At 33.8% G+C, this 25439-nt stretch overlaps 3 protein-coding genes across 3 annotated transcripts; 1 reads left to right on the forward strand and 2 right to left on the reverse strand.

Moving 5' to 3' along the window:
• Positions 1–396: 396 nt before the first annotated feature.
• On the reverse strand, positions 397–2251 carry LOC132642704 (uncharacterized). Its single transcript, XM_060359768.1, has 3 exons — positions 1615–2251; positions 1307–1462; positions 397–1220 (listed from the first exon to the last, which is right to left on the reverse strand). Exons 1-3 carry the CDS (start codon positions 2206–2208, stop codon positions 786–788), a joined length of 1185 nt encoding a protein of 394 aa, XP_060215751.1. The 5' UTR covers positions 2209–2251; the 3' UTR covers positions 397–785.
• Positions 2252–5748: 3497 nt separating this feature from the next.
• LOC132641471 (UPF0481 protein At3g47200-like) lies at positions 5749–8791 on the forward strand. The gene is made up of 2 exons (XM_060358477.1): positions 5749–7347; positions 7656–8791. Exons 1-2 carry the CDS (start codon positions 6745–6747, stop codon positions 8427–8429), a joined length of 1377 nt encoding a protein of 458 aa, XP_060214460.1. The 5' UTR covers positions 5749–6744; the 3' UTR covers positions 8430–8791.
• An 8136-nt stretch (positions 8792–16927) lies between these two features.
• On the reverse strand, positions 16928–18301 carry LOC132641473 (wall-associated receptor kinase-like 10). Its single transcript, XM_060358478.1, has 2 exons — positions 17302–18301; positions 16928–17206 (listed from the first exon to the last, which is right to left on the reverse strand). The coding sequence occupies exons 1-2, from the start codon at positions 18143–18145 to the stop codon at positions 17154–17156; spliced, it is 897 nt and encodes a 298-aa protein (XP_060214461.1). The 5' UTR covers positions 18146–18301; the 3' UTR covers positions 16928–17153.
• Positions 18302–25439: the final 7138 nt, after the last annotated feature.

The raw sequence follows: 25439 nt of genomic DNA on the forward strand, positions 1-25439 counted from the left end.
GTCAATACGAAATATCAACATAAAACTAATAAGGAATAAGACGATAAAGAGCGATCGATACCACATCTGGCGGACCAAAGCATCTGCTGTAACAGACAGATCATGTATCTGTCGGACAGATGCTCAATTTATCAGCATTTATACGAGAGAAAATTTGATGTTACATTCTCTTTTTTTGTGAAAAAGAAAGGAACAATATTACAAACTAAAGCGCAACTTGGACGTACAAGTAAGAAAACAAATATCCGATATCACATCTAACAGATAGATCATGTATCTGTCGGACAGTTCATAAATTTGTCAATGACTATAAATGAAATAAATGATGATAGAAAATCTACACTGCAAAATTATTAATGAAATTAAAATAAGTCGAATATTTCCATCAGTGAGAACAAAAGTGGCATAATATAAATACGCTAACTTTTTAAACTTAATACAATCCAAGACAAATTTTAATTAAATAGATTGATCCATACTCTGTCCGACAGATCCAAAAAACATCCTAACAGAATTACTAACTATCACCGCCGATCTTTCTCCTTTTATAAGTCTTCATATTCTTCGAAGCCTCCCGGATTTTCTTTTGTCTGAGATCTGTTGCAAAAGGGGAATCATATTTTGGGTTAGTTTTCGTTGTTCGTTTCGCCCTTGTAGTACATACTCCCGCAAATTTGGTAGTTTCATCTTTGTCAACCATGTTGCTTCCTTCCTCTTCAAGCTCACCAATTACCTTATTTTCCAACATATCTGGTTGTTCATCACTCACCTGAAAATTTCCATCATCATACTTTTTTTTTGCTTAATTTTTCTACCTGGACATGCAAACCACCCACCATACCACTAAAGTGGTCTATTTTAGCATCGAGACCATCCATTCTTTCATTCAACTTCTTGTTCATATCCTTCATCTCATTAAACATATTTGCACATAATTCAATAAGTTGAGAAAGTTTGCCTGGTGAATCACTCAAATTAATATTTTCAGTAACTCCCTTTGATGGTTGTCTTCTAATATCAGTTTCACGTCCGTCGTGATCCATAGCTACCGGAATCTCATGCCTTTCGAGAGAAGAGTTAACTAATCGTGTCACACCACTAACTACTTTTGTCAACCGATCTATATTCTCATCCACCTCATCTTTCAAATCCTCCCAATTAATCAAATATGATTTTTTTGACTCAACATTAGTAGGAACCAAAGTAGGATGCACCACAACCTATAAGAAAATAAATTGTTAAATAAAACTACAATAATAAAAACTTCTAAAATGAAATATTGCACCAAACAAACTTAAGTATTCACCTCTTTATTTTGCATTGTTAATAACACTGTTTTATAATCTGGGGGTGTCTTCTTTTTATCGTACCATCGGAGCAATCTTGGAAGTGGCAAGGGAGATTCTATCAATGGCTGTCCAAAAGCCTCTCCTAGTATAGGAATTGCTTCGAAAGCCCACACCTATATTGAAAACAAAAAAAGTACTGAATAATATTAGTATATAAATTTCAGAGCGATACATAACTTGTCATGACCAATTAAATTTCAGATCGATACATAATCTGTCATGACCAATTCAATATCTATCTCACCATAAAATTATTTAAGCTTACCATAAAAGCCCAAGGGAATCCTTGCAAGCTATAACCTTTAGATGTGGAATTATTTTCCTTCCATTCTACAGACTTTTTCTTTAAGTTAACATTTAGAAGGAACTCAACTGTCATCTCAAAAGAACGCCTACCCCAAGGATATGCATTAAAGTAATCCAAGTTTGTCACCATTTTCATATTCTTTATATCAACAGTTCGCTTTTGATCACCAGCCCATAAAAAAGACTCAACAAACCACACCATAGCGATCTTCAACTTTGTTTGCGCATCAAATCTGTCACTCTTTAATATTTCCTTTAAATCATTTCCCGTTAGACTACTCTTTTTGTTCAACACTAGATCTAAAAAATCTTTTGCCTTCCCTTCATCATATAAAGCCTTACCAGTGGGAATTTTTCCACAATTTAGTCCGGTAATCATAGCAAACTCCTTCATACCAAATAGAATTGGCTTACCATCAATTATGAACCAAACCTCCTTTTTCTTTAAGCTTACAACACGTCGTTGTAGAAGATAGTGTACGATTTGGCCACAAATTTTTTTGTTCCAATTCTCTAGGTTCACTTTTAATAAGCAGCCAAAACAACTATTCATAAATTGGTTGTACACTTTTTCCTTTTCCAAGTAATATTGTATAATTTTAACAACATCCCACCTTGATAAAATACTCACAAGTCCATCAAAGTGATCCTCGTCCTCCAATTCCTTACGCAAACTATATTGGGAGAGGTCTACTGAGGTTTCACGTTCTGGTATCAATAATATATCATTCTCCTCAGCAGATTCATCCCCATTACTAAATGTCTCAGAAGACTCATTCCCATCACTAACTGTTTTAGAAGCATTATCCCCATCACTAACGGTTTTAGAAGACTCATTCCCCTCGCTAGATATATCATGTTCCTGAAGATATTGTAACAAATGTAATATCAATTAGACAAATAAGAAAAAACTAAAGATTGGTGTCAATATTTTAAAGGACTGATTGTAAATCGATCCGACCAACTATTAGTCGGTCTATTATATATTTAGAAAATCAGCCTGATTTTTAGATTGTTCAGATTAATGTACTATCAATCGCCTGATTTGGTAAACAAAATATTTTAGCCTTTTGGATGATTTTATAAAGCAGATCGATGGTTGATTGAGTAGACCAATTAATAATTGGTCACGTAAATTGTGATAGATTTTTACTTGGTCGGATCGATTTATTATCTGTCACTTAATTTATAAAAGTTGTGATTCCTTTCTCACTGATATGAGAAATTTAAGTTGAAAAGCTAAAAAATGAAGGTGCACCTGATTCTCCTCTAGCTCGCGGCCAACATTTTTAGGATCGACTCGCACCATGAATTCTTCAAAGAACAAGTAAAAGTTATGATCAAGAAACAACACCCACAAAGAAAAAGCAATTACTTTAACTATAACTTCATATAAACTTTAATTGCATATCTATTACTACAATGTTTTTCTTTACAAAATAAGATTGATGCTAGTAGAAAACTTACAATTTAGAAATTCAAGAAGAATACTCAAAAAGGGAGTTCAAAAGATGAGTAAATTGAATAAGCAATCTGTCTTTAGCAAGAAGGGAGGAGAAAGAGAGAATTGCCTTCAATGGACATAGCAATTTTTTTTGAACGTGCCGTTGCAATGGAGAGAAGCATAGCAGATTTGAATTGTTGGAGGAAATATTAGGGATGTGCGTTGCAAATGGAGAGAGGCATAGCAGATTTGAATTGTTGGAGCAAAATATTAGAATTGTTGGAGGAAATATTAGGGATGTGCGTTGCAAATGGAGAGAGGCATAGCAGATTTGAATTGTTGGAGCAAAATATTAGGTTTATATATTTAATTTATTTACAAATAGGTCCCTAACTTATCTAATATTTTAATTATAGTCCAATTATTCATTAAGTGCCTTTTCTCATTTATTTTGATATATTTTAAATTGAATAAATAATAGAAGGCCATTTTGTTAATTGAGGACTTGAATGGGTCTCTGAGCCAAATTTTCTCATTTTCAGAAGCTATCAGTGAAAAACTTATCTTTTAGCTTAGCTTAGTTTTAACTAGATTTCTTTCCAAATTCTAACTTGTATAAGTGGTATCAGAGCATCGATGGTTTGACCTTTATTATAATGGAGCACGATAGGCTTTTCTCACCATACAGATGCTATAATGATCCACGAGCCACACAGCCATGGTTGAATGCTGTTTTGAACATTCAACCAGGTTCTATGCACCCTATCAAAATATTAATCCTTACGGTTATATCAACAGAGGAATATATGCCTATCAACCTCTGCCTTTTCCAATTTTTGGTCGACTGGAGGGTATACAAATGGTGCTTACAACAATTCTGTCAACTTGAGGTACGATGGAGATATTTCAGAGATAACCATTCCCCAATCTTCAGCCAATGGCACCAATTTTGAACCTCCGAAGTATCATGTGCAAGGCCCAAGTTTTCAGCTCCTTCATTCTCCCTACTGCCCATTGGAGTTCTTCAATGCCGCCTGTTGAGGATCACTGTTATGTCCCACATCGGTATAATATGCGTTGATGAAGGGGTTTAAATAGCTTTGGGCTCTCCCATGTTAATAGCCAGCTTTTAGGTTGTGAGTTAGGGCCAAGGTTGTTACATCAACGGAGGCACCGCTATAGGTTCCTTTTCTAACAAAGAATAGGCATTTCGTCTCCAGCACAAGAATAGGTGGAATCAACTATGGTTCTGAATATTTCCACCCTTCTTTGCCGATTCAACAACAATAAGCAGTGTTGACGGCAAATTCACTAACGAGCTCATTCCAAAAGCTCCATCAGAGGAGAAGAGATCGGAAGAAACCAAACAGCCCGCAAGTAGAAGCAATGGGAGAGTCCACCATCCGATGATGGCTTTGATTCACAGAAGCTTGCCACGGATTCTCTCCTTTCTCACGAGGTTTGTGCTCCTGAAACTCTGTTTCTTGGTCTCACTGTCGCAAACAATGAAGATATTATCCCTATAGAGTTGGATTCAACAGTTGGTACAGTGGAAGGGAAGTCCTATGTGGGGAAATTGGTAAAAGAAATGTCTGACGAAATGCCATTAATGAAGTAGTGGTGTCTTTTGACTATTTAGCTTCTCCCTCTAATGACCAACTGCAAAATGAAGCAGTGGGGTGTTTCGAGGCAAAAGGTGGGACAATGGAGGTGACGAAGCACGAAGATAAAGAACCTACTTCTGTTTTAGATGATTCACAGTTTGTATGTGAAGGAAGGGATGTTGAGAAACCTGTTTTGATTAAAGTTAGGGAGAATAGTGCACAGATCACGGACTGAGCTATTTACTCAGAGTTGATAGCTTTTGTTGCCGCTAATGTCAGTGATGTCGCAATTGCGAAACTCTTGCAGGAGGAAATGGGATTGGCAAAGGTTTTTCAGAAGTCGACTGTTCTTCAGTCGTTTGTTGGAACCACAGAAGCTTCATCAAAGAGGAATATATTTGAAGTAGTCAGGCCATTGAAGGAAAAAATGGTTCCCACTTCTGAGCTGCAATCAGAGGTAACCTTGGAGAGATTGCCATCTAGTGCTGATTTTGAATTGCATAATCAAAGCACTGACAGTGATTTCAATTAGTCTGACTCTGACCTTTCATATGTAGTTCCGAAAATGCAAAACTCTCGTGCAACAAATGGTGTTAATGGTAGAAAAGATGACCCAATTACCAAGTCCAACGAGGTGTGGAGTTTCAGAGGGAAGGAAAGGATAGTCCCTGGTGCCAACTTGCGGATGGAAATGAAGAAAGGCCATGTCGTATCTGTAACTGGAGAAGGCACAAAAATTGCACCATTGTTCCTGCAGCCGCACTACATCACAAGCAACAGTATCACAAGTAGCAAGCCTTTGGCAAGGAGCGTTGAGAAGCTGTACATATAAACTCAAGTAAATTAGCATTTCGTGCTTATTATATTTACTTCATTCATTCATTAGTTGCTTCTTTTGTTGGGACACCAGTCTTGTGCCCCAGGCTTAGTTGACATGGAAGCTCATGAAACTGTATGTAGACAATGGTAGCTTAAGCTCTTGTAATATAAAATTCAAGGGTGAACGTTTCATTTATAGTGTCATTTTGCAATTTACATTCTCTATGTGTCTTTTGACAGTTCAGCCTGTCCCAGCTCTGAATTATATGCTTCCAGAAAAACACTTCTCCTAGTTGGTGATAACTTAAATATTTAACTTTTTTTCCTTAAAGAAACAGTCTTTAAGGTTAATGTCAGCTACTTTGTGAGTTCTGATTTTGCCAACATTAAAACAAACTTAGAGGTGGTATTTCCATAAGCAGTACTAAAGAAGCAGCATCCAATGTTGTATCTCCTTTTATATAAACAATTATATGTTGAAGTGTTCACATTTAAACGTGAAGGTGAAGGCACAAAAAAAAAAAAAAAACAGTTAAAAAAAAGGCAAAAAGGTAACAGCAACTTAGTTTCTGATGTTTACTTACCAGGTATGCTTCTTTAAAGAACATAAGAAAAATGGACTAAGAAACAGTATGAGAGCAATATATTTTCATGAACATATGAATGGTGCATACTGAAAAAACAACTCTCCAAGCAGAGAATCAAATCCTTTATAGCTTTTAATGGATATTGCCTTGTTATCAAGAAACTGAAGTTTACCTTACCTAAAACTTGATCTTACCCTAAAACAGTGCATTAAAATTGACAAAGAATCTAAACAACAAACAAGTTGGGGTCAGCTATATGAATCTTCAGTGACCATGTTTCTCCAAATATACAAAGAACCATGTGTGGATTTAGAAATCCTTATGGCGGCTAAGAACTACTATTGTTAATTATCCTGTTGTACAAGCAAAGCATGTAAGAGCAGACAAAAAGCTGAGCAAGAGCTGCATAATCAAGGTATGTTTTAGCTGGCAGAAGGACAAAGTATCTTGGAGCTTACTTGTGGGGAGGGGAAAGAGGAAAAACCAATGGTCCACAAAGTATAAGTGTTCCTGGTCCTAAACTTATTCCTCATTATCATTTGTGTTTCATAGTTGTCCCTCTAAATTAGTCACAACTCAAATACTAGTGCTAGTATAGCTCCTAATACATATTATAGTACTTGAATCTATCTTAAATGGAAGATGAGTGGGTGATCCAGGTAAACGATGAGCTGATGCACGTGGAGGATCTAATAACTGTGGAGGCAGAGCACTGGAAGAAGCGGTCCATATATAAAGTACCTGTTGGTGTCACAGATGTGAGCAAAAAAGCTTACAAGCCTCAGGTAGTTTCTTTTGGTCCTTACCATCATGGAGAAGATCATCTCAAGACGATGGAAGTTCACAAACACCGAGCTCTTCTCCACTTCCTCAAGCGATCTGGAAAATCATTAACATGTTATATTGACTCCTTACAACAAGTGGCTGATGATTTGAAAGATGCATATGATATGCTGGATCCTGTATGGCAAAATGATACTAATGCCTTCTTGCGGTTGATGATTCTTGATGGCTGTTTCATTCTGGAGATCTTGAGAACAGCTGCTGCTGATAGTCTACTTATAGATCAATCTCAGCATGCTCAACAGTATGAATATGCTCCTAATGATCCGATTTTCAGCAATCATGGAAAGCTCCATCTCATGCCTTATCTCAAACGCGATATGCTGATGCTTGAGAATCAGTTGCCTATGCTCCTTTTGGACAAATTACTTGCCATTGAAAATCAAGAGGCAAAGGTCTTTCTCTCCCTCTCTTAAACACGTGCTCACATTTAGTACTTTTGCATGCTTTGATACCATGTTGAATTGTGTGACCATCTCATCTAAAATTTTAAGTTGTTAGGGATGGCACTGTTTTATTCTATGTTACTCGGACTCTTCAAGAATACTGTTGGGTGTGTGTTGGATCCTCCAAAAGCTATGCATTTTTGGACGATCTGAGACGAGTGTGCCAACGTGTTTGGTTGGTCCGAGCAACATTGGTTTTATTTACTTATCTATTTCAGCATTGATTAGTAACCTTTTCTATCTAAATATCCTTACAGAGTGAATGGTTGCCACTTGATTGCATTCAGCAGAATGTTGATGAGGAATGTATTAATAAGCTCATACTAGACTTCTGCAATCCTCACAGCCGCGCTAAACGACTTGGGAAATGTTTGCATGTATTGGATGTGTACAGAAAGAGCCTACTTTGGGAAGATCCTGCGTTGACCAAGACTCGTCCAAGGAAAGCACCAAAAGTTAGCCACCAGAGTAGTGGCGATGAGATAATCCGTTCTGCTATGGAACTTCATGAAGCAGGTATTCGGTTCAAGATGAGTAAAACTAGGAGCCTCAAGGACATCTCTTTTCATGGTGGTATCCTTAAGCTTCCTCTAATCGTGGTGGACGATGCTACAGAATCAATGTTCTTGAACTTAATAGCTTTCGAGAGAATGCATGTAGGGGCGGGAAATGAGGTGACCTCATACATTTTCTTCATGGATAATATTATTGACAATGCCAAAGATGTTAGGTTGCTACACTCCAGTGGAATCATCCAGAATGCAATTGGTAGCGATCAAGCTGTGGCCAAGCTATTCAATTCACTATCAAAGGACATTACATTGGATCCGGATAGCAGCCTAAATTTAGTACACAAACTGGTGAGTGACTATTGCAAGCTGAAGTGTAATGAATGGAGAGCCAATCTCATTCACACCTACTTTAGGAGCCCCTGGGCTATTTTGTCTGTCATTGCTGCTATTTTTCTTTTCGCCCTCACCATTGTTCAGACAGTATACGGGGTGTATCCTTACTATCATCCACGTCCCTAAGGACAGTCTACGCACATCAAAATAGAAAGATTTTGCCTTCCTTTATTGGAGATTTACGACGAGTACTACCAAATTTTGGAGTGAATAAAGGAACTTATTCCCTTCTGGTGCATCTTAATTTTAATTCAATTTGATTCCACAAGTCCTTAAATACACCCTCCTTTCCTTACTGTGTCACATATTTGGCTAAACCTCATGTCCCACAATATGTTTGTATGTTATCACAAAATGTGGTCTTTATATGATGAATGTAGTTCTTGATCTGTATTTGTTTTGAGGAAAGTAGCAGAGTGAGCTCAAAGTCTATATGTGATTTGTGTAAGAAATGCCTTTGAAAATTCTATTAACAATGTCTATTCTAATATGTTTTGGACATTATCAAGACTCTGTTTACACCTTACTTGTGAATACTAGATCTTAATTAGACTATCTAACGGTACAATCACATTTTCAAAAGCTAACAATAGTTTTAAACAGGGTTGTCAAATTTGGCCCAAAAGGTAATTGCCTGCCCAACCCATTCAAAATTTTATAGTTGGGTTCAAGATAATTTTACATTAGACTGATTTTAGTCCAACCCAACATAGTCCATTTTAAAGTGATCTCCAACTTAGCCCAATAGTAGCTCAATTTTAAGATTTACTTAATTTGGGTTTATTGCTTGAGTTTACTCTATTTTATTTTTATGAATATATTTTTCTTGTATCATGTCTTATAAGTTTGCAGTGTGCTTGATATAAAGGGAAATACTTTTTGCGAAAAATATTTTGCTCGAAAATATTCACCACGGAGAATGTTTTCCTCAAAAATATTTTAAAAAAATTCACGAAAATATTTTTCGCGAAAAATGTATTTCTAGAAAAAACATTTTTCTAAAAAAAAAACCCTTCAAAAAAATTGGGTCAAATTGGGCAGATCATGACCCAACTCATTTTTAACTCATTTCAGCCCAAGTAATTTTTGGGTCAATATTAGCCCAATACATTTATCACCTTAACCCATTTTGATTGGGTCAATTTCAGCACAACCCGCCCATTTGACACCCTTAGTTTTAAACCTAAATATTTACAACCTCCAACAAATCTAAGAAAAAGTTAGGGTTTTGGAGTTCTTCCTATGTTCTCTTTTTTCTATCTTCTCATTGTTCTGCCACTCGCTGTTGTTGCTTAGTTGCCATCTGCTATTGCTTCGCCACTGCTCGCCGAAAAAATCAGATGACCAGATCTGCCAGTTTTTTTTTTTTCCCCTTTCACGGAGTTTTTCTTTCCGCTGGAGTTCTCTCCCATGACTTCTACAACTGTTCTCCCCAAATACATTTGTATATTGTTGTATAACATAAGTATGTCAAATTTTACTGTTGACATACACATGGAAATAATGTTAGAATTTCAGCTTTTGGACGGCAGTAACTTTATTTTTATTGTTTTTGAATTACTTTGTTTTACCGTTAGTAATTTGTTAGTTAAAGATATATTCTGTAGAGATATTCTAGTTTAAGTTAGTTAAAGATATATACTCTACAGAGATATTCTAGGCTAGTTATGATTATTCTTTTACTGTTTACTGTCTTCGTTCCTATAAATGTAGAGCTAAACATAGCTAATAAAATAATTTCCTTTGACTGCATTGCCCGTGTTTATTCTCTTAGACTTTCTCTGTTATTTTTCTAAATTCTTTGTTAAAAACCAACAAATAAAATGTTATATATTGACATGCTTAAAAACTACTAGATATATATAAATTGCAAAACATTATTAGGTTTGATCATTAGTTAAGAGTATACATAAGAGTGGTAATTAATTAGGAAATTTTTATGGGCCAAATATATCTCTCATTATACTTTGGATTCAAATATACGACTATCGTTATAGTTTGAGTATAAATATATCCCTTCACCGTTAAAGTTGATCAAGGTGGACCTCCAATCTTACGTGACACTGACATTTGATGAGGTAGATGTCACGTGACATGCCGCCTCAACATTCTAACTCATTTTTTCCCTTCATTTGTTCTTCCATCACTAAAATTTCCTCCCCTCCACTACCATTACTGCCGTCAATAATCAATTCAAACATTTTGTTTCAAGTCTTGTGCTAGTTAGAATAGGCTGCTATATCGGGATGAAGGGAGTATCTTCTTAAAACATGGATCATTGCAAGTATTCCTCTCCTTTTGCAAGAACTCTTGTATGCGCAAAAAGAGTGCTGGAGAAGTCCATTATTAGCTTAGGTGCAGACAGAACTTTTACCAGAATAAATAAATTAAAAGCTATTTCATCTCTCTGTCTGTGTCCCTCTTTTAATCTTGCTTCCTTTGAATTGTGTAAATTTTCCCAGATAAGGGCTTCGATTTTATTTCTCGTTGCATTTTGCTTTCTTCGATTCAATTGAATTTATACCAATACACCTCCCAAATTACATAAGGGAGGAGTATAAGTATGGGCAGCGGAGATGCTAGTGTTACGGCGAGAGACGCCATCGATTCAAACAAGGAGAATAACACTGGCGCCGGTGCCGGCAGAGGTGTTGATGTTCTGGCGGCTCAAATTCCCCGTCTAGGTTAGCCTCCTTTCGTCTATCGGATCCGTCAAGTCTATTCTTGTACAGCACGCTGACATTAGTTGCGGTAACGCGGTGATGGTAGTGGAGGGGAATAAATTTTAGTGGTGGAAAAAATGGAGAGGAGGGGTAAAATGAGTTAGGGGTGCTGAGGTGAGCATCCACCTCATCAAATGGAAGTGCTTTGGATGTTCATCTTGGACAACTTTAACGGTGGAAGATTATATTTGTTCCCAAAGTATAACGGTGAGGATATATTTGGATCGAAAGTATAATGAGGGGTATATTTGGCCTTTTATCAATACTACAGGGAATATTTAACCCTTTGCCATTTTATGTATGTGGATAAAATTCTCGTGTTTATATCATGTACGGATTCTAGAAGTGATTTTGAGACCTGTCAAATGCGAAATTTTGTCATTTCTTGGAGAAGCTAGGTGTTATTTTCCAAATACTACTCCTGTATGATTTTTTCGGCATCCAATACACTGCATGGAAGGAAGCTCTTGCGGTTTAGAAACTAAATTCAAGGGCATACTGTATGCTACCACATAAGCCTCGCGCAATTTAAAAAAAAAAAAACATAAGCCTCGCGCAATTTGCTGAAGTAAAAACTACTCGAATAAAGGATAGTAAAAATTACTCGAAAAACATAACTTCATGCTGCTAGATTGAGAGCTCTGCAGTAACACACTAACATCAACACAGAACCTAAAAATAGTGTTCCCATAAGCAGTACTAAAGAAACATGATCCAACACCAACAGCATAGCTTTTTATCTCAATGAAGATAAAGAACCTACTATAGAATAGAATCCTTTAAAGTACTCTATCACCTTATGATCAACTATATGTTGCAATGCTGACACAAATTTTTTGAGAAAGCTGCAAGTGGGAAGATAAGATGAGTATCTACGCACTCTTGAAAAGTGCTAGTGATTTCTTACCCGAAAAGGAAAAAGTAAAGCAATTTAAGTGAGGTCAATATAATTTCATGAATTTTGGGATGGTGAATTTCTATGTGCATACTAAAGAAACAACTCGTTTTGTTATAATGGCTCTTCTATCTTAAATGAGAAAAACATCCAAGCAAGGAATCAGATCCTTTATAGCTTGTAACGGAATTTTGTTAGGGACGATGAAACTCTTTATGATAAATAGATCCATTTTGCAAGTTCTTTGTTACGGACAATTCCTACAAAGGATTGGACTAATGTGGGAGCGACGGTGATGGGGGAAGCTAGAAAAGCATAATCCTACTTGAGGTTTTTTGATGTTTTATTGCCTTAAAAAGAGGGTAATAGAATAGGCTAAGAACTATTTTATGGTGTTAGAACAAGTACATTCTGAAAGAGCCTTATGTGGTTTTCCGGACTTGTCTAAAAAAGTACATTTAAGCACAGTAATTCGTTATATATGAATGATAACAACCAATTCAAGTAGACTTATTCGGGTTCCCGATATGGCATTCATTCAGTAAGAATTGACGAATTCGCTAAGTAAGAGAATTGACGAATTCGCTAAGTATGAGTTGACACAGTGTATGAAAGGATTCTTGAATAACTATAGGGTAACCTGAAAATCCTTGGTAAAGACTTCTGCAAGACGTTTCGTTTCCCAGAGAAATATATTCATTCAGAAAGGTCTCTAAAAAGTTGATGGTAAGTGAGAAGATTAATTCAATAGAAGACTAAAGTGGATTTGCATACATGTACATAAGAATTACTCTTACTATATACGAAGAAGAATCTTTTTCTATTTTGAAAAGAAGTAATCAAGCATCTTTGGAGTAATACGATTGAAAATCATTGAGTAATGAGACTTTCTTTTCAAAAGTAGTCATAGAAAAAGAATAGAGGGGTTTGTAGGCATGAGTGCTCAAGTATGCCCGGAGTGTAAAATCCTAGCAGTCTTTTGTTTTAAAACAAAACAAATAAGGAAATTCTCGAAGAACGAAACGGCCATTCGACTCCCAAATACAAGGGAATAAGCACTTCTCAACCTGTTGTAACAAAGAAAGAAAACTCCACATACGGGAGAAAAAAGGGAAATTTGCCTTATTCCTGGAATGGAATATAGAAATTGGTAGAATAGGAAGCTCGAGACATCTTGAGCATAATATATGCTACTACAAGAGAGACTTCAGCCACATCCTAACCCATAGTTGAAGAATCACACCATCAAGAAAGTTTTCTCCTGGATAAAATATCCGAAGATCTTTTCTTTCCTTTTCATTACAAACAAACAAAGAATCGTAATTAATATAAAGAAGGGACATCCTTTACCCAGAACCAATATTTTAAATAAACTGGCTTGTAACTGATAAATATAGATGAATGTCTCTAAGTGAAGCAACACACTACTAGAAAAAGAAGGGGAAATTTGTGCTATAAAATATGATTTTCCCACCTCATTCCCACTGAAACAGCTCACTGGGAAAACACATGGTGAGAAATAGGTTCCCAATGAAATGCTGAGAAATTTCTTAATTTTCCGTGTGAAAACACTATTGTTTAGGTTTTTTCCACCGACATTCACTAGGAAATAGCCACTGAACATTTTTCAGTGGAAAAATAGAGATTTTTTTAGTGCTGACATTAGTCATTAGGTCCAGATTAATTGCTTTAGAAAATGATTATATCCTCATTTGAAGCTTGTATTAGAATTCTTTACACGTTAAATGCAAAAAAGCATCGTGAACTTTCATGAAATTTTGGGATTCGAATCATTTTAGAACAAAATTTGGCAGGTCCAAAAGCTTTGCTACCATTGTCGTGGAATTGTTTTTGGAGATAAAAGAAAGAATATTGGCGATCAAAATGATTCCTTCAGAGTGGAGGGTGCTCAAAAGAAGGAACATATTCCTTTTATCACTTCTAGTGTATCTTATTTTTTATTCAATTTGATTCCTCAAGTACTTAACACGCCCTTTCTTGCCAAACTAGTATAACATATTTGACCAATCTCATGCTAGGAGTATATTAATATGTGGTCTTTAATCAATGAATGTAGCCTTTTTCTTTTTTCTAGTTGTGTTATCTTTTGAGGGGAGTTGCTGAGTGAGATAGAAGTTTTTATGGCAATGTTATACCGGATAGGAAATGAGCAGTTTGGACAGGTCAAAATAAGTTGAATCAATAAGTTGTTTGGTTATGAGAATTATTTACTTTTTTCTGAAATTTCTTTTTACTTTATTTGAAAATCAGCGTTTGGCCATAAAAATTCCAACTACATACAATTTGAAATTGTATTAGGAATTTGAAAAACACCTCAAAATTTGTTTTCATCTCAACTTTTTATTTATTTTTCCATATTTTGCCCTAAATTCTTTGTTTTTATTAAAACGACCCCATTTCAATTTGATCAAGTGTACCACTGATTTTAGTTTTGGGTCTGGTAGAGTCGGATCTTTTTAATTGAGCTTTTATTCATTAGATAGATTAAAATACAGAGTAACAAATATATTAATCATCATATTTGACTTAGTGAAGTAAACTTTTTGTACTTAAAAGAATATGAGATCCAATTTATGACATTATGTGATTATCCATTATGAGATATTAATCTTTTAGAGCAAATTTTGTTATATGTTTCAGGTAAATTAATCAAGCTGGGACGTCTTGCTAGGTTTTAAAAATTGGGTGTATAAATCATATTTCATTTTTTTTTAAGAAAAAGTATATTCAAACAACCAAATTTTTTCAGAAAAAAAAGTATAACCAAACAATCCCATCTTCAACTCCGACTTCAAAAATTTTAAATAAAGTGAAAAATGTTTGGTTCCTATGGCCAAACACCTATTAAATGAGTTATCGCCTAATTGTGCTTGAAAGTTAGTTGGGTTGAGATGGGCTAAACAATAAGTCGTAACCGAATTCGACAACTCTTACCAAATTTCAATTTCTTTGTTTGTATTTCTAATAATTTGTTTAATTAACAAGTAAAATTAATAAAACTTTTTCTTCTTTTTTATTACAACTATATATAACATATTACAAAAGAAGAATTCTCTAAACATTTTGATGGAAAAGGGTCAAAAATACCCCTCTATTTTGCTTTAGTAGTTAAAAATATCCTCCCAAATAATTTGGGTCATTTCTGGCCCTCCCGTCAGTAAAGTGTTCAAATATACAGTCAGATCTCTTTATAATGACACCCGCATATAACAACATCTCTCTATAACAGCCAACTTTTTTCAGAACCGATTTTTTATGTTATATTTTACTTCTCTATAACAGCATTTCACTTATAACAACAATAGCCAACTTTATAACAGTACGCTCTTTGTAAAAATTACCCCCCATATAACAACTATCTTCTTTTTATGGTAATATAATAATCATCTTTATAAAAATAGAATATTTATGATTATCAATAATAAGTGTAGAGATTTTGATAAAATATTTGATCATTTAATAAACTATTACAACAAAAATATTATATGAATATATATATTTTCATCATTAAACGATTTTCCTTCGTTGTATAAAGTGTGATTAAGCTTAGAATTTGACAATTAAAAATGAAAATTACATTTTATCCATCTTTTTTGCCTACAACAGCGAAATATTATTTAATTGTCAATGCTGTTATAGGTGTATAACAGCCATACTCTATAACAGTTGAAAAATCTCGGACCCAACGATGCTATTATAGAGAGGTTTGACCTTATCCCTCATTTAACGGAAACTCCCAAATTAACTCAAATAAGCCGATTTCACAAAAAATAATCTGCTCCGATCCACTTCCTAAAATAACTCATTCTTCTTCCATGAGAAAATAGCAGTCGTATGCTTATCAGACATGCCTGTTGATTGCCCTTCCAGCGATGAGCTCATTTCCATGCTCACCCAATTAAATAACTTCTGATTAATTTAAAGCAGTTGCTATTTTTTTGGTTATCAATATACAAATACTCACAAGATGTTTAAGGTTGTTCTTTTGGCTTTCTAAGGTGATAGTTTTGCTGCGTGGAAGCATATCCTTTTGGTTATGGCCATGAAAGGGAGTGTAATCAGCTCTTTCAGGAAATATGACTATGACCCCAAGCACTTTTTTCCCTCCGGGAACAACTTGAGGTCTATCTCTTTCAGAAGAGAGAAGACAGAAGAAGAATCGATTATTTTAGGAGGTGGATTGAGACGGGTAAAATGGCAGAGCGCGTAATTTTTATAAAATCAGGTTATTTGAGTTAATTTAAATTTTCGTCAAATGAGGGGTATATTTGAACACTTTACTGTCTGGAGGGGCATAAATGACCCAAAATTATAACGGATGATATTTTTAGCCATTAAAATAAAATAGAGGGATATTTTTGACCCTTTTTCCTATTTTGATTAGTTTTTTCATGGGTCAATTTGGTGTATGCATTCAGCCCAAATCAATTCAACTTTTAGATAGGGTGACTTCTAACGGCAAGATGGGTTAAGTTAATAAATCGGCGAGTCATTAAACTCCCAAATTTGAATGAATTGATCATATCATATTTTATGGGTTAATTTTGTCATCCCTAATTATTTTTTACATGCCATCATCAAGATAGGTTTAGGCCTTGGGAATACTTCTAGAAGTGCTTAAAAAATGTTTCAATTCTATAATAAGTGATTTTGAGATGTAGTGTAATTTTATAATCTATTTGACCCATCTTTTAAAACCTGCTTAGTTTAAAAAGCATGTTGATCAAATAATGTCTCAGAAGATGTACTTTGGGATCAATGTAGTTCATTACCAGAGTAGTTAAATGTGATTTTTGTCATTTTGTGCCTATAGGCGTTATATGATTTTGGCATTTAAAAAACAACTAAATTGATGCCAAAAGTACCTTTTTTCCATTGGAATAAGGCCACAGACCAGTGGCAATTGTTCAATGTTCAACTTTTCATTCTATCAAAGAATGAGGGTTATCTTGCACTCTAAATGGAGGAAACAAAGAGAATTCAGATTTTACAAAATTGAAAAGATCATCTTTGCATAATGTAATACAACATTTACAAAATGATCAAATAGAAAATCCATCCTTTTGCATTCACCTCCCTCTTTTCTTGAGCATTATTTCAGATTTTAACAACAAACCAAGGAGATTAAGGATTCTCCATAAATCAATTAAACATTAAACAACAAGATTTCTTGTCAATATCCTTGAATCAGTTCACTTTGATCATTCCTGCCTACATCAACGCCAAAACGATGAACCATCCCAGCGCGTTAATCAACAAAATCCCTGCAAAAAAACATAGTTTTTGTAAGACATCAGAACCCATACATCAGAATTAGAACACCAAAAAAGCGCAAAAAATGAATTGACAATTGTTGTACCAGTGTGCCATGGAACATTTCTAAAATTGTTACTGCAAGATGATCCAAGGAAACAATCGTTCGTCGTGTTGAATCCACTAGGGCAATTGCAAAGAAATGAATTATAAGGCCCTCCATATCCACAAACACCATTACTCTTTTCACAACTAGCACACATATCAGGATAATCATTGTTGAAATTGAACTTATACTTTAATCCCACACCATATTTCCAGGCCTGTGGATTCAATTCTTGGCCACTAAAACCATATAAAGCTGAGTAAGATGTGCAATGCAACTTCTCCAAATCCATCTCAAACGCCGGTCCAAGATCAACAGGTGTATAAACACAACAAGTCGAAATTGGGAGATTAAGTCTACTAATAGCTTGACAAGAATACAAAAGACTACAAACAGGTGCACCCTGAGAATCACACATAGGGAAAGTTGAATTGACCCCTCCATTGGACTTATAAATTGGTGAAGAATCTGTTGCACAATCAAGAAGAGCAAAAACTGTGTCATCATGAAAGCTAAAAGGCGCGTTCGCGTCTAGGCTAAATCCTTTACTTGGTTGTGTACAAGCACATGTTGATATAGAAGGGTCACTAATGTACATAACTTGGTGATTGAAGTCTATGGAAGTAACAGGATAGCACCCGGTGTGAGTCTTGAAGGAGAGTTGTTGGTTGTTGCAGATAACATAAGGCTGAAATCGAGGATCGCCACATCCAGGGCCAATGCCAAAAGGGTATTTGATTGGTATATTGCCACAGGTTTTTTGACAAGATTGTGATGTGATTAGTGAAGGAAGAAGTATGAAGACAATGCAAGAGAGGAAGGTTGAGGATTTCTTGAAATTCATGGTTGGTTGACTATGAAAATGCAGAACGACAGGGGAGGAGGAAAAAATGTGGAAGAGAAGTAGTGGTATATAAATTAGTGAGAGGTCTAAAAGGCTGCTTTATTTTTTCTTTTTTGGTAGTGAGAAGTGCTCTTATTTTATGGTGATTGTTCCTTTTCTTATAACTTTTCTTGAACTTGGTAATGCATAAAATAAAAATTCATAGGCCAAGTTGCATCAAAGAGTAGAATGTTCAGGCACCCAAGAGTAGCCTGGTGACTGGTGTGTGATCGATGAAGCGGGTTGAGAATCATGAGGCCTCAATTTTAAATTTCGGCATAGACAAAAATACTAGGTGATTTCTTCACCATTTGTCCAAATTTTGGTGGACAAAGTTATCTAATATATGTACTAATGAGCGGTAATAGATACCTCGTAAAATTAACCGAGGTATCTATTATTATAAAAGAAAGAAGAGCAAAATGTTGAGATGACTTTGACTAATGATGCAATTAGTTGGCTGATTCCCATGTGTTGGATCCCGGGAAATTTTATAGATCATATAAGTACTGTACTTGGAGTCTCCTTCATCCTACTTCTAATTTATGGGTTTTAATGTGTTTTAATTAAGTGCCACCAAATATTGCAAATGTAAAAGGACATCTCTTAGCTTCTGAATTAATGTTTTTATTCTGTTTTTTTTTCTTCTAAGCTAAGACTTGTTTGTAAATGCATGGTGAGAGAAAAGGACCAAAATCATCCATAATGTTTGGGTTTAGATCAAAATCATACATATTCTTTCACATGGTGCACTAATAGTACATTATGTTTGCATAAGTGGTGCACTTTTAGTCACAATCCCAAATAAATTTAACGGAAAAGAACAAAAATGCCCCTGAACTTTTAGAAAAGGTATAAAAATACCCTTTATTCATCTATTTTGCTAAAACTACCCCTCAATTCAACTTTTTGACTCATTTATTCCCCTTGACTAACGGACAACACTAATTTTTTTTTTTAAATAAATAAATTGCACATGACATTTTATTACTGAAAAATTGATTTATTCTTTTAAAAAGAAATCTGAAAAATCGTTATTTGTAGAATAAGGAAAAATAATTTTTCAACATCCATTTCTTTAAAAAAACAAATGTAGTAAGCCTTTTATATATATATATATATATATATATATATATATATAAAAACAGAATTGGATTTTCATTAAAACATGTGGAATTTTTTTAAGTTTGGAAAAAAAAAATTAACGGGTGTAAACCCGATTTTTTTTTTAGAAAATTCAATTTTTAAATCTGAAAAACTGATTGTTTTTTTAAGTAAAATGTGCAAAACTAATACTCCATAATTTTCTTCTAGATTTAAAAAAAGATAGTTTTCTGGTTTTTTTTTTTTAAACACAGTTTTTCCATAAAAAATTTATTTTTTTCAGATTTTTATAAAAATCCAATTTTTCACATTTTGAAAAGAAAAAAAATTAGTGTTGTCCGTCAGTCAAGGTTTTACTCGTTAAAAAAAGTTTTCCAAATTTAAAAAAATTCCAAGGTTTCAGATTTCTTTTTAAAAGAATAAATCAATTTTTCAGTAATAAAATGTCATGTGCAATTTATTTTTAAAATAAAAAATAAAATTAGTGTTGTCCGTTAGTCAAGGGGAATAAATGAGCCAAAAAGTTGAATTGAGGGGTAGTTTTAGCAAAATAGATGAATAAAGGGTATTTTTATACCTTTTCTAAAAGTTCAGGGGCATTTTTGTTCTTTTCCGTTAAATTTATTTGGGATTGTGACTAAAAGTGCACCACTTATGCAAACATAATGTACTATTAGTGCACCATGTGAAAGAATATGTATGATTTTGATCCAAACCCAAACATTATGGATGATTTTGGTCATTTTCTCGCATGGTGATGGAGAAATAGTTTGTAGACTTAACTAAATTTGAGAACTCTAATAATTGGTTTGATTAGTTTAATTATGTCAATGATTATGCTGCCACTCAACAAGAAAAAAGCATCTTTTATCTTTTGTACACAACTTTATTATACTATATCAGTGCTCTTCTTGCCAGCAGTGAGCCACTTAATAATTTCTTTTATGACATTTTTTTAATTTTACTTTTTTAAAAAATTGATATTCTTTTATATTTGGAGACACTTAAATACTATATTAAACATCCGATTTATTCTCGCTAATATACTTTTATAGCTATATAAATGTCATAATATATTTAAAATCACAAAATTTAAAGATGCTTTTGGTATATGCCAAAAGTCGATATGTTTCTTTTTCGGCATAATACATAAACAAGTCCTCAAACTTGGCCTCAGCTAGCAAGTATGCCCTTCAACTTTGGGTGTGCACAAGTAGACACCTCAACTTGTATAAAGTTGACCACGTAAACACAATTAGTGACGTGACACATAAATTTTGGAGGTATCTAGATGATCATTTTGTAAGTTGGAGTGTTCAACTGACAAAGTGGAAGCAAGTCGAGATACCTACTTGTGCACGCTCAAAGTTGGATGGTATACTTGCCTGCTGAAACTAAATTTGAGGGTCTGTTTATGTATCATGCCTTGTTTTTCTCAGATTAAAATCCGTGCCTAATAAAATATCATCATATAAAATAAAATGGAAAGAATATAAAACAGGGGAAGAAAAGAAAAGGGAAGTAAACTTTATCTGCACCCTATTAAATCTATTCCTTGAATGCTTTTTCATTTCAGTGCTTCACAGCCTTCGGCATTTGGAACCTTACCATCCAAAGTATTGAAACCAGAATATAATTGACAAACTCTCAAACAGTTTTATAATTATTTGCATACTAACAAAAACAAAAAAGTCATTTTCAAGAATAAGATCTCATCAAAATTTGGTTATTATCTTGATATGAAGGTGTAATGGCTGGCTAGATATGGGAAACAAGATTTGGAAGTAGAAACAAATCATTGTTTACTGGCCGTTACATTTATCTACAAGGAGGACATACAGTAAACAATGATTTGTTTCTATATTAAAGGTTATACAAGGAGGACATACAGTAAACAATGATTTGTTTCTACATTTGATAATTAGCACAGTAAACATACAGTGTTATACAGCGTTATGCCGTTATCTGCTGAGGGCTATTATTAAAGGTTGTTATAATATTTGTTGTAAATCAACACCACCACCTTTAAATATATCCTTGGCGAACCAATGTGCTAATTATCAAACGAAGGGTACAAATTTGACGATTTGTTGATCTGGGAAATGCGCTTAAAGAAATGAAATTTGTTCTCCACACAGATTTAAGTCATGTAGCTTTATCTAGTACTTCCCATTGTACCAAAAAACCAAAAAAATGTTTGGCTAGTTGCTATTCAGGGCGGCGCTAGCGTAATACTCGGGGGTTCGGCCGAACCAGTAACTTTGGTCTAAATCGTGTATTTGTCTTGAAAAAATCGTTGAATATGTATAAATTGTTAATTTAGAACTCAGTAGCTTAAACGAATTAGAATTCCGAACCCACAAGCTTCGAATCCTGGCTCCGCCTCTGTTGTTGACTTTAATTGTAATGTGAGAAAGCATGTGAAGGCATGTAGGTTTATTAGATTCCACACTACATTCTATTTTTATTTCTGTAGGTGCATGCAGCCTCCCATATGACTTATTTACAATCTTCTCTTCTTCTTCTTCTTCTTCTTCTTCTAGGGATCTCCTTCATATCATAACTTGTGCTTAATTCTATATAGCCATAATCTTTAGAAGATCTCCATTCTTTTTAGTATCTTGAAAACAGTGTACTAAGTACTACATTAACATAAGCTTAGTTTCAATAACAAAGTGTGCTAATATTCTATTTTTTTAATTATCAAATGAGACAGTAAACAAGTTCATAGGAAACCTCAGCACATGAACGGTTCTAAGTTACTCTCTCTCTGGTCCAAAATAAGTGTCATCTTAACAAAAATTACGCCCATGAAGAAATCAATAATGCAGTGGGGAGTTTTACTTAACTACCCCTATTTATTATATATTTGTTGAGAATTTGAGCAATACTAAAGAGGACTACATTTCTAATACTAAGGCATAGTTGGAAACACGTGCTAATTTTTAGCTTGAATTCCTAGGTAACACTTAATTTGGGGCAAAATATTTTGCCAAGATGACTCTTATTTTGGGACTGAGGATGTATGATTTTAGAAGCGCAAAAAAAAAAAAAAGAACAAGAGATTTAGAAAAGGTCGGTGCAAGCTCATGGAACAAGCATATAAGTTGGTGTCATTAATTTCAATAAAACTTCTCTAGCAAACCTTCTATTTAGTATTTAGCTTGGTCTAAGAAAAAACAAGACTTCTACGTGAATATTGTAAGAATATAAATGTTGTTGTCTGGAAGGAAAAATGGCACTACACCCTCCATTCTTAACTAGAAGTCTTGGAACGGAGAATTTGGTGAGAGCTTTCATTCCATTAGTATGCCTATTCAATGCAAACACGAATTAATCTGTGGTTTTAGATACAAGTTTTTGCACGGCTGTGAAATTTGAAAATTAATGTTTGATTATCGTTAAAATCTTTTGAGCGTTGATTATTTATGCTTAAATTTTTTAGTCCAAACACTAATTTAATAATTTATTTTAAAAATCTCAAAACTTCATTATTAGTCCTTTGGAAGTGTTGAAGAAGACAAAGTAGTCTTCTTAATTTGGTATTACTTGGCTAAATTGGTGATTGGGGGTTGTTTGTGTTTGGAGGCTTTGTTTCAAATTTGAAATAATTTGGTGTAGATTTGAATTAGTTTTGATCAAAATTGGAATTGCAAATTCAAAAAACATCTTATCGAACAACATAGACAAATTATGTCAGTAGATTTGTGAAAGTTTTAACAAGATAGGTCAAATGCAGATAAAAAGTTATGCTGCTCCAACATGATTATTTTTGAACAATTGAACAAACACAAAGTCATGTCAATCCGGTAGAATTTGTGAATTATTTATCAAGATTTGGATATATACGAAGACCTACCTGTTTGTCATGAGTTGCATGCAACTATTTTGAAGTGTTTTTTTTTTTTTTTTTTTGGTAGTTTTGAAATCATAAATGTGAATCATATTATACTAAAAGTGGGAAGCTCCTATCTTTAAAGTTAGATTACCATTTTGCCCTTAGTGTAATCTAAAATATGTTATAAAATGTAATAATAAAACATAAAACATGTAATATAATAAATATTAAATATTAATATTATAATTACATGAACCATATCATCATTTATTAAATTTTGAAGTGCCGTTATTATGCTTGGCCAACACTGAATGCTACTTCAGTTATTGAACTTATTGGTTAATCAATAGAAATAATAAAGAATATTACAAGTTTTCCAATAATTATATATCATGGAACCATTACACCTCCTAAACTGAAAAACGTTTGGTTTTCTTCCATTACTATATAATGAATTGTCTTATTATTCATATGCTCACTAATCAATTCATATAAATAAACAGACTTAATAAAGATAACAAAATATAAAATGTAATAAATATCATGTATGGGAAGTTCCATAGTTGAAAGTTGGATTACCATAATACACTTCAAAAGTTAAACGACTTTTTATCCTTCAGGCAAAAATTACTATAGCAACGTTTTTGTACAAAGATGAGACTACACATTCTACTAAAAAACAAAAAGGGCATATTAAAGTAGGCACATTACTATTAGTAATCCTAACTAATGATTATGCAATTAAGTCTCCTTCATACCTATCATTATTATGAGTTCACAAAAATATGGCCAGTTAAACATGAGTGCAAATTAGAAGACAATGGTTACAATCTATCATTGAGTAGAAGTAGTAGGGAATTAGAAAGAGCCAAATTCAAGTTCTTTTTTCACTATATATTTATGGCATTGTATTACATTTCGTTCTACGAAGGCTCAACTAGCTAAATTTGACAGCCATCATATTTTTAGTTAATGAATTAAACTTAACTCTATCCTCCTTAATATACTCTTTAAACAAGTAACGGCCCTCAATTTACAACATCAGTTTAAGAATTAACACCCCTTCACATCCCTGCACCCCCAATTTAAAAGAGGAGTAAGTTCTCTTCCCAAACTAAGAGAACTATTCCTCCAGACTATACCATTTCAAAGATACAAAAGCCAGACCAAATTGGAAAAGCATAAATCACTAGGACTGTTGTTTATTTGTTCAAAAGTTTTCTACTGCTAATTATTTCTGTGTTTTCTTATGTTTATGTCCGATAAAGTTTCGAATTTGTCTAAACATTATTCACAGGGCAAATATAAAATGCTACATGTGGTATCTCTCCTAAGTCTTGGATTGCCGTACATCTCAAAGGAAACCGAAGTGAACTTCTCATGAGTCACAGTCATAACAAACATCAGTACTACTGGTAAACATTGGGCATGCATGAGAAATTGGTAAGCATCGATCGTTTGTGTCATCAAATTTAAAATCTTGTCCATTATGCTTTACAATATTTTCTAACTTCAGCTTACGAGTTGTTACATTTTTAATATGTTTTGATTTCTATTTTATAGCTCAAAGAAATTTCAAAAATATGTACAAATTTTATATTAAAGATTTTGGGATAAACGTGCAACGCACGTTCCGAAGACTAGTTAGAATAAATAAACGTGAGAGGTATTATGAATGAAGTGTAATAAGTAATGGAGGGATAGAAAAGAAGAAGAAAAAAAATAAGTTTAGATGAGGTACAATGAGTGAAAACAACATGACAGTTCGTTAGAGTTTCATGTGAGTTATCCAACATGATAGTCCTATGATTTGTCATGACTTGCCTGCCACTGTTTTAAAATGTATTTTTGTTTTGTTTTGTAGCTTTGATGTAATCATAAAAGAGAAGCAACAATCCAATATGTGATGCGTTGTGAACAATTTAACAAGATGTGTAAATGTATATAACACAAAGTCCAAATCATCGTGATTTCTCATCATGTTTTTTTATTATTATTATTAACAGCAGTAGTAGTAGTATATTATTCTTATGAACAATTGAACAAGCACCAAGTCATGTCAATCTAGGAAAATTTGTGAATAATCGAACAAGATAGGTAGAACAGATATATCAAATCATGTCAATATTTCTTGAACAATTAAACAAAGTGGAATGAATATAGCACAAAATCATACCATTTGAATTGAATTTGTGAACAATTGAACAAGATAAATATAATCAATATAATTCAAAATTATACCACTCTCGTAGAATATTGAAAAATATAGGCAATATTTCACTTGTTAAAGTTAGAAAAAGTGAGAAATGTAGA

Source organism: Lycium barbarum, chromosome 5 (genome assembly GCF_019175385.1).
Source record: "Lycium barbarum isolate Lr01 chromosome 5, ASM1917538v2, whole genome shotgun sequence".
Classification (NCBI taxonomy): Eukaryota; Viridiplantae; Streptophyta; class Magnoliopsida; order Solanales; family Solanaceae; genus Lycium; species Lycium barbarum.